Source organism: Lontra canadensis, unplaced genomic scaffold, assembly GCF_010015895.1.
Source record: "Lontra canadensis isolate GAN:19392208 unplaced genomic scaffold, GSC_riverotter_1.0 scaffold30, whole genome shotgun sequence".
In the NCBI taxonomy this organism is placed as follows: domain Eukaryota; kingdom Metazoa; phylum Chordata; class Mammalia; order Carnivora; family Mustelidae; genus Lontra; species Lontra canadensis.
Window position 1 is genome coordinate 21,025,918 of NW_022631024.1, and position 9,191 is coordinate 21,035,108.

At 57.2% G+C, this 9,191-nt stretch overlaps 1 protein-coding gene across 1 annotated transcript in view; it reads left to right on the forward strand.

Moving 5' to 3' along the window:
- Window positions 1-6,759, forward strand: part of CACNA1B (calcium voltage-gated channel subunit alpha1 B) — a 143,807-nt gene extending 137,048 nt beyond the window's left edge. The window contains exons 41-46 of the mRNA XM_032865594.1: window positions 729-856; window positions 2,193-2,328; window positions 2,490-2,606; window positions 3,755-3,962; window positions 4,211-4,455; window positions 4,842-6,759. Of these exons, the coding sequence (XP_032721485.1) occupies window positions 729-856; window positions 2,193-2,328; window positions 2,490-2,606; window positions 3,755-3,962; window positions 4,211-4,455; window positions 4,842-5,372 (1,365 nt within the window). The 3' untranslated portion in view covers window positions 5,373-6,759. The remainder of the gene's footprint in view (window positions 1-728; window positions 857-2,192; window positions 2,329-2,489; window positions 2,607-3,754; window positions 3,963-4,210; window positions 4,456-4,841) is intronic.
- Window positions 6,760-9,191: the final 2,432 nt, after the last annotated feature.

The following is a 9,191-nucleotide window of genomic DNA, read 5'->3' on the forward strand; positions in this document are numbered from 1 at the left end:
ACATACCACTTTTTTAAGTAGTAGAAGAAAGAAGTTTGAAGAACACTCGAGGAGGTTATTTGGGGATGTGCGAGGAGAACTTGCTTATCCTGCACACGGCAGGGAGCAGAGAGATTCAAACTGTTGGGTCCAAGGCCATGATTTCTTCCACCATGACTCTGACTGGGCTGGTTTGGGGCCCCGTCTTCCTGACGTCACCCTTCAAAGAGAACAACTTACCCACATAGCCAAAGCACCAGTGACCATATGGAGACTCTCTTGTCTAGAAATTTGCCTGGTGGTCAGGGCCGGCAGGGACAGTCACCCCTCTTGGAATGGGAACTATCTGATGCCCACCCATACCACAGCCCCCCGTTCCCCTGTCTGTTGCAGACACCCACCCGTGCCCTGCCCCCCCACCAAGGCCTGAAATCTCAGAATTCTGCTCAATCTGGGGCTCATGCGGCCTCTGTCCGTCAATCCAAGTTGATGAGATGAAATATTTTTGCCATTTCTAAGTAGGTGCAGTCCCCAGATTTTGTAGGTGAGGAAGCTGAAGCTCCAAGAAGTGAAATGACTTTGCTGATGTCACTCACAGGCCAGGCTGGGGGGAAGACTTTGCCTGCCTCCTGTGAAGGGCTGGGGCAGGGCAGAAGGAGCACCAGCCCACGCTGCGGGGACACGGCAGCTTCCTGGTGCACCTGTCTCTGCCCTTAGAGCTCTTCCTCTTCTCTGTGTCCCTTCTGCAGATGGGCCCTGTGTCCCTCTTCCACCCTCTGAAGGCTACGCTGGAGCAGACACAGCCCGCGGTGCTCCGAGGAGCCCGGGTTTTCCTTCGGCAGAAGAGCACTGCCTCCCTCAGCAACGGCGGGGCCGTGTGCGTACCTGGCCAGGGGGCGCAGTGCTGGGAGGAGGGAGGATTCCTGGTGTCGGCACCTCCCAGAGGGGCTCTCTGCAGGCATGGCCTCAGGACACGGAGCCTTCAGGTCCCATCGCCACTTTGGGAGACGGGCTCCACTGTCCACCCCGTGCCCACCTCCACCCAGATGGTTCCCCGTGGCTGGTGCCTGGAAGCTGGTCCAGGCCGGCTGCTGGAGCAGTCTGTGGTGGTCCCCAGAGCTGATTCCCAACGTGACATGGGTGCCTTTGATGGTACTAAGGTCAGCGGCTTCAGACTGTCCCCTCCCAGTGTGTGTGCCCATTTGCCTTCCTGGGCAGGGGCCTCTGCCTCTGCTCCCTCCCTGCCCGTTGAGAAATTACTTGTTTCCATCTCAATCCCCACCGCATTCTGTTGACGGCTTGTGTGTGTCCAGTCTTCCGAACCCCTCTAAGATGCTTTCCCCTCAGATGTCCACTCTGGCCGCGCTTTCTGAAGCAGCTGTATCTGGTGCACAGCCTGGTGACATCCCTCTCGCCTGTCCTCTAACTCTTGCCGCAATAATTCTTGGGCATGAACCACCCCAAACCAAGTGCTGTGAAAGAGCAGTGACCTGTCCTGTGCTGTGTGTCGCCGAGGGGTGCTGCAGCGGGCTCCTCTAGCCACCCCCTGGGGCCAGCAGGGTCCCGTGGCTGCTCACACCCCATCGGCTCACACGGACCACTGGCTGAGTGCCAAGGGAGGGGCTTCTGCTCTGCCTCATGCAGCAGGGGCTGAGGTGCGGTCCGGAGAGCAGACTGGGCGTGGCTGGCTTAGGGCTCCCGACGCCCTCTCGTTGGCACAGTTTGGGTGCTCTTCTTTGAAGCCTGATTGTGGGTCTTGCCCTGTTAATGAGGTAGGTTTTGCTGAGTCCTAAACTGCCTGTAACTCAGCAGCCAGGGCTTGCTGGGCACAAGCATAGACAGGATGTCCGTACTGGGCGTTGTGCACGTCGTACACGTGTGGTCTCATCCTTGCTGAGGACCGTTCCTGCTCCAGCTACACGCAGGAGGCTGTATTTAGGGCTGAGATTGCTGCTGGCTGGGCCCAGCCCTCCCTTGGACTCCTCTCTGGGGCCCTCTCTGGCCGTCTGCTCCGAGCCTGGTGCTGGGTCCACACCCCTTGCCCTGTGGCCATTTGAGGGGCCTGCACGGGAGGGCCTCGCGCCGCTGGGCTGCTCCTGAGCTCGGGCAGAAGGGCTAGTGTAGCTTCCTGGCAGGCTGGGGCCAGGTCCTCGGTGGACATTCCGGGGCCCACAGACCTCTGAGCCAACAGGACAATCATCTCTGCCCTACAGACAAACCCAAGAGAGCGGCATCAAGGAGTCTGTTTCCTGGGGCACTCAGCGGACCCAGGAGGTGCCCAGTGAGGCAAGGACAACCCTGGAGCGTGGCCACTCCACAGAGATCCCAGTGGTGCAGCCAGGAAAACCGGTGCGGGTTCCTGGGGCTGGGGAAATCAGGCTGAGGATGAAGGACAACATAGGGGTGGGGGTGAGGCAGGGATGGTGGGAGATGGCAGGGAGCCCCGGGGGAGGGGGAGAAGGTGAGAGTGGAGTGGGGGCTGCCGTGACTGTGGGCCGCTCTGTGCCCAGGCCGTCGATGTCCAGATGCAGAGCGTGGCCCTGAGAGGTCCTGACGGGGAACCCCAGCCTGGTCTGGAGAGCCAGGGACGAGCAGCCTCCATGCCCCGCCTGGCTGCAGAGACTCAGGTGGGTGGTCTGGGAGGGTCAGGGTCATGGAAGGGTGGGGGAGTGGGGGATGAGGAAACCTGGCTTGGGGAGGGCTTGTGTCCCACGTGAAGGCTCCCCACCTTATGGCAGCCTGGACGCTGTCGGCCCTGTTGGGGACTCGTAGGACTCCATGATGGACTCAAGAGGAACAGCCAGAGTTCTCTGAGGCCTGCCAAGAGTCTCCAGCACCAACCTGTGGTCAGCCTTTTTTTTGGGTTTCTGTGGCCCAGTGTGCCTGACCCAGCCTTTCCTTCTCTCTAGGACATACCTGTCCCACCCTAGTGCACCCCCCTTCCCCCCAGTGCATAAGGTGCCTCACACCTTGGTCCTCCCTTTGCCCGGTGGAAGCTCTGGGGATGATCTGCCCTGTTCCTTCTCTGGGCGTGCAGGAGCTCCCAGCTCCATCCCCTGCTGGGGATGCAGGGACGTTCTAGGGCAAGGGGCTGCGTGCCCTTTCACAAGGACTCAGAGAGGGGCCTGCAGACCTGAGGCTGGGTCGGGGGGCCCTGCTTTCACTTGCTGGGAAGGTGATGGGCTTTAGAAGAGCGTGGCCTGGGGCCTGGGACCTTCAGTGCTGGCCTGGGGTTGGCCCTGTCCCTACCTCCTTTTGTGGTTCCTGGCTTTGCACGTTCAAAATGACTTCATCCTCTAAACTTGTCTCTGTGTCCCACTGCTGGTGGCTCCTGCCTTCTTCCCCTTCCTGACCCTGGCCAGCAGGGCGGCCAGCTGGAGGACACTGAGTGGAAGCCGTGGGTCTGCTCCACATGGAGGGCCCATTTCCATGGGTCCTGATTTCAGCTCAAGGCAGCAGCCCCGTGGCCCTGGCCCAGCAGAGTCATCACACACAGCACCCCCTCAGTGTTCTCCTAGCCCGGCCCCAGCCTCCCTCTTCCTGGCATCCTCCCTGTCCTCCCGGGACACTGAGGCCAACAGCTCTCTGTGCCCTGCTGGCAGAGATGGACAGCAACTTTGCAGTGTGTTCTGGGAGGAAGGGTGGGCCTGGGTGGGGAAGAGCTCTCCAGGGAGAGGGAGAGGCCTGGTGGTTCTGGAACCCAGACTCCTCTCTCAGACTGTGAGCCCTCTCACACCTACCCCCTCACCGCCCCCCCCACCTCCCACCCCCGCAGCCGGCCCCCAGCGCCAGCCCCATGAAGCGGTCCATCTCCACACTGGCGCCCCAGCGCCCTCATGTGGCTCATCTCTGCAACGCTGCCCTGGACCGCGCCCCGGCCAGCCAGCCTGTGCCCCACCACCACCACCGCTGCCATCGCCGCAGGGACAGGAAGCAGAAGTCCCTGGAGAAGGGGCCCAGCCTGTCTGCAGACACAGATGGTGGTGCGTGTAGGGGTCCCTCAGATGTCCAGGGCCTGGGGCAGGGGTCTGAGACCCTCTTCTGTACCTCGACCACATAAGCAGTCCTGAGTAGGGGGTGGTGAGTCGCAGGTCTGGGGGGACCAGGCAGGACCACCCGCCCACCTCAGCTCTTACCCTGGGTCCTCCTGCTAGTCATGGGGACCAAGTCTGGGCTAGGGGTCTGTCTCCCCACCTGGATCTCTGTGCTGACTTCCCCTTTTTCCCGCCAGCACCCAGCAGTGCTGCAGGGCCAGGCCCACCCCCGGGAGAGGGACCCACAGGCTGCCGGAGGGAGCGCAGACAGGAGCGGGGCCGGTCCCAGGAGCGGAGGCAGCCTTCTTCCTCTTCCTCGGAGAAGCAGCGCTTCTACTCCTGTGACCGCTTTGGGGGCCGTGAGCCCTCGCATCCCAAACCCTCTCTCAGCAGCCACCCCACATCACCAACAGCTGGGCAGGAGCCAGGGCCCCCGAGACCGGTAAGACAGGACCTCCTCGCTGCCCCTCCAAACGAGACTCCCCTTTCCCACCATGTTCTGAATCCTCCTTCATGTCCTGGTTCCCTGGCCCGGGTCTGTACTCCCCCGTTCCTTGCCCCACTGCTCCCCCACCAGCCCAGGCCTCCCATCCCAACTACCCTGGACTGGCCTCTGGTCTCGCCTCTCCCTGAGCTGGGCCTGTCCCTTTGTCACCCACTGTTTCCAGCTACATTTCCCCCACCACACACCCTACCAGTCTCCCTCCTAGGGTGCCTGCCTCTCTCCACGCCTTACTGCCCCTCCCCACAGTGGTTCTCACCTGCATTGGCCTCTGGTCTGGTACTTTCATTTTTTTCTTTTTTTTGCTCTGTTCTGCTTTCTTGTAGGGTGGTAGTTCAATGAACGGGAGCCCCTTGTTGTCGACATCCGGTGCTAGCACCCCTGGCCGTGGCGGGCGGAGGCAGCTCCCCCAGACTCCGCTGACCCCCCGTCCCAGTGTCACCTACAAGACGGCCAACTCTTCGCCTGTCCACTTCGCTGGGGCACAGACCAGCCTTCCCACCTTCTCCCCAGGCCGGCTTAGTCGTGGCCTTTCTGAACACAACGCTCTGCTCCAGAGAGACCCCCTCAGCCAGCCCCTGGGCGCTGGCTCTAGGATCGGCTCTGACCCTTACCTGGGGCAGCGTCTGGACAGTGAGGACACAGCCCGCACCCAGCCTGAGGACACGCTTACCTTCGAGGAGGCTGTGGCCACCAACTCAGGCCGCTCCTCCCGGACTTCCTACGTGTCCTCTCTGACCTCCCAGTCCCACCCACTCCGCCGCGTGCCCAATGGCTACCACTGCACTCTGGGACTCAGCTCGGGCGGCCGGGCCCGGCACAGCTACCACCACCCCGACCAAGACCACTGGTGCTAGCTGTACCGCCCACGCCACGCACCTGCGCAGCGGCCGCGTTCCGTCGATGAGTTTTATCATCCACGCTGGGCTCCTGGGGACACTCAGGGGCACCGAGGCAGGGGCAGCAGCCCCTGGGAGGAGGGGCCCTGCCTTTGGGGCCAGCTGGGGGGAGGCCCCGCTGCTCCCCCCATCCCCCCACCCCACCTCCTCTTTCACACTGGACCAAGTCCTAAAGCCCTTTCAGAGAGGGATGTGGCTCTCTCTGTCCGCTGGTAGGCTGCCTGCCTGGGTCTCGTACCACAGATCCTACACGGGAAGTGGCCGCATGTGCTGAGTAGGATGCTGCCAGTCTGAATCCTGTGTGATGGGTCCCAGCATCTGGGGTGTGTGTCTGGAGCCATTCTGAGGAGGTCTGGATCTCGCGGAGGCCATCCTTTATCCAAGTCTGTGGTACAGGGGAGCCTGGCACGTTTGAATGCCTGGCCAGACAAGACAGAGTTGACGGTCCCCAGCAGCAGCCTTGGGAGCCTGGGCCGTGGCTCCATGCGTTCTTGTCAGTGCCCACAAACACAGACACGTCTGGCGTGGCTCTTTGTACCTGAAACCACAAATGGACACCAGAAATACACTCACACACTCTGTCCTCTCCCAGATGCTGTCAACCCTGACAGGGACCAAATCTGGAAAGCATTCTGGCTGTTGGTTTTGGTTTTTAATCACAACACCCTTCCCTCTTTTGTCAATTCCATATACTTGATTTAGAAAAAAGAGAAAAACAGAAAACTGGGGAAGGAAATAGTAATACTACTTAAAAAAATCCAACCTGTAGGAAGCTCTCAGCTCTTTGGTGTGTGTGTGTGTGTGTGTGTGTGTGTGTCTTGTGTGAGGAGACGCTCTTGCGTCCAGCCTGGGTGGTCCCCCAGCTCCCCTGGCCCCTGCTGCTCTCGACCAAGTGCCTGACTTCCGAGCCCTCTCGTGCCAGGCTCCTGGGGGCAGTGACGTGAAGCCTGTGTGAAGCGTGGGTGAATTCTTGGAACTGTTCCCAGTTCCAGATACCGACCAGGTGCAAGGCTGGTGTCCGTGGAGAACACTCGTATAACATCCAGTGGGACGGCTGTAGTTGGAAACGAAGCGACCATTTCCCCGTTTTCCTCCCACGAGTGAAAGGGCTTCCTGGGAAGCCACACAGCAGCATAGAGCATGTCCTCGTGTGGGGTGTTTTCAGTCTGTTGCACATCTGAATCTCAGGGACGGGATGCCTGCCAAAGGGGGCATGATGTCTGTTGTCGTGAGTTTCTTTTCAGAGAAGGCCAGAGAGAGGGAGAGGTACCGGGAAGAAGGAGAGGTAGGGACAGGAAGGAGGGTCTGTGTCTGAGCAGATGCGGCACTTGGGACGCCCTGAATGAATGAGACCAAAACTGAGAGGAAGTGACGCGGCAAGAAGCTTCGAGACTGTGGCTCGTGTGGGAGGCACACGAAGCCCGGCACTGTTTGTAGCACAAGACATGGGAAAGCAGAAAGCGAAAGAGAAATCCAACCTCATGGCCACTCTCAAAAGGGAAACACTGGAGTTAGGAGGCTGTGGGTAAAATGCCGGGAGACCCTTTGTTTCGTGGACCAAAGGAGTACTTAGATGGTTAGATTTTGGTGCGCCCTCCATGTTTGGAAATGTCAGATGATCGCTTTGCTGGATCATTTGAGTGTTCCCATTGGCTGTCACCCCATGACTCACCGTAAAGAAACTTGGCCTGTGATGTGTGTGTGCGTTTCTCTGTGTGGAGGTGTGTCCCAGTGAGTGGGTGTCGCTAACCCATAGGGCTATGCAACAAAAGACACATGTTCAGTAGAACTAGATCACATCAGACCACCACCTGTTCTAGGGTTTCAGCACGATTGTGACCAAACCATTTTATAGAATTTCCTTACCGGAAGGCACAACACTCTGAAACTTTAGGATTACAGAGTATTTTACTGCAATAGGAAATGATAACTGGAATGGTATCTCAGCCTGCATGAAATCGCTGTGCTCCTGTTGCAAAGCCGAAGGATGTGTATTTTGATACTGATGTTTCATCTCTGGCCCATGTTATTTTGAATGTATCCATTCTGTGCAGAACCACAGCTGCTTCCAAGACCGTGGTGGGTGGAGAATCACTGTTGTAGCCCTGCACAGCCTCACCAGTTTGTCTGGATTCTTCTAGACACTGGAATTGGTGAAAACTACAGGGAGTGGGGGAGGAGATACTGTGTCTTGTTTTCCTGACTTTGGATTTTGTTTCTGTATTGTCTCTTCTCAGCTATCATATGTTTCCACTGAGATCTCATAGTGAGTTGCCAAATTTGAAATGCATTAACCAGTTGTCTGCATCTGGACCAGTCAAGCAGTGGCTGTAGTTTGAATAAGTTATGTGTGCATGTAAAATATATACATATATACATATATACAAGTATGTGCATGAAATGTATATCTTCGTACTTTTTGATACAATGTACTCATTTGTTAATTTTTAATTATATTTGATATAAATCAAAGGTTTGTTGCAAAACTTTATATTTAAGAACAGTGTTAAAAAAAAACCCCAAAAGAAGTCCCAACCATGCAACACAACTGGGACCTGCTTTAAAACAATCCTGTGATTGATGAGTTTGCTGCCTGAGTAATATTGATCACCCAGACTTTGGATTCTGCTATTGTTTCTACAATGACATTTTGTATGAATCAAAGTCCTTGGATTAAAATAAAACTTAGCAAAAAATCAAATCAAACCCCACCATGCTGCTGGGTGATGTATGCAGGGGGCGCGGGAGTCAGCAATCTGTGTCCTCAGGAGGCTGGGCTGCCTCCATGGGCACGCGGGCGGAAGTGCACAGCTGAGGTGCTCTCTGGAGAAAATAACCCTCTAAAACTTTTTTGGGTCTGTTCATGATGCAAGTGTGGGGTTAGGGTGACAGTCATGGGCTGGGGTCAGGATCAGTGTCTGGATCAGGGCCATGGTCTGGGTTAGGTTTAAGCGTAGTCAGCTTTCTTCCCCCTCCTCCATCTCCCTACGCCTCCAGGATGGACAGGACTCACCCAGGGTCACACGGGAGTCAGAGGTGAGTCGGAACATTGGTTTTTGGCCTCTCACTCCTGGGCTTTAACAGAAAAGTGAAATAGCTCGTCACTGACTGTTTCAGATCCAGCTCAAGCGCAGTCAAGAGCTGTAAGGGCCTCAGAGGTCATACACAGTCTTCCTCCCTCCCACCTGTGAAGGGTGCCACTGGCCACACTCTGCCTGGGCAGCCACAAGTTCCAGCACCACCCTGACCCACGAGGGCACTGAGGAAACACATATGGATTGATACAGGACTGACTACAGCGGCCTACCTGCCCCCATGTGCAGTCTCCTTGCAGGCTGGTGGGGCTCTCTTGGCCCTGGCTAGATCCTCTGTCCCATCCAAGTGGATCAACAGTGACCAGTGGACAGGACAGCCCTTGGCCTCTCACCATCTCAGGAAGCATCTGTGGTCCTCCAGTTCAGGCCAGGCATGGTCTTGACAACCCCTATGGCCAGTTACTGAGCTGACTGTGTTCCTGGAATGTAATAAGTCCATGGGCAGTGTAGACAGCCCTACAGGATGTTTCCATTCCCAACATCTGTGTGGTTGAGACAAGCATGTCCTCCCTCAGTCTCTTAACCTTCCAAGTGTTGGATGCGGCCCTGGCCACAACAGCTGTCCAGCAGACTGGCTCTTCTGTCCTTTGGCCTCCCGATACATATGTAAACCTTGGACATGCATATTTGTTAGAATCAAGGTTATGGGAGTAACTGTGTCTCCCAGCGAGCAGTTTTCTCA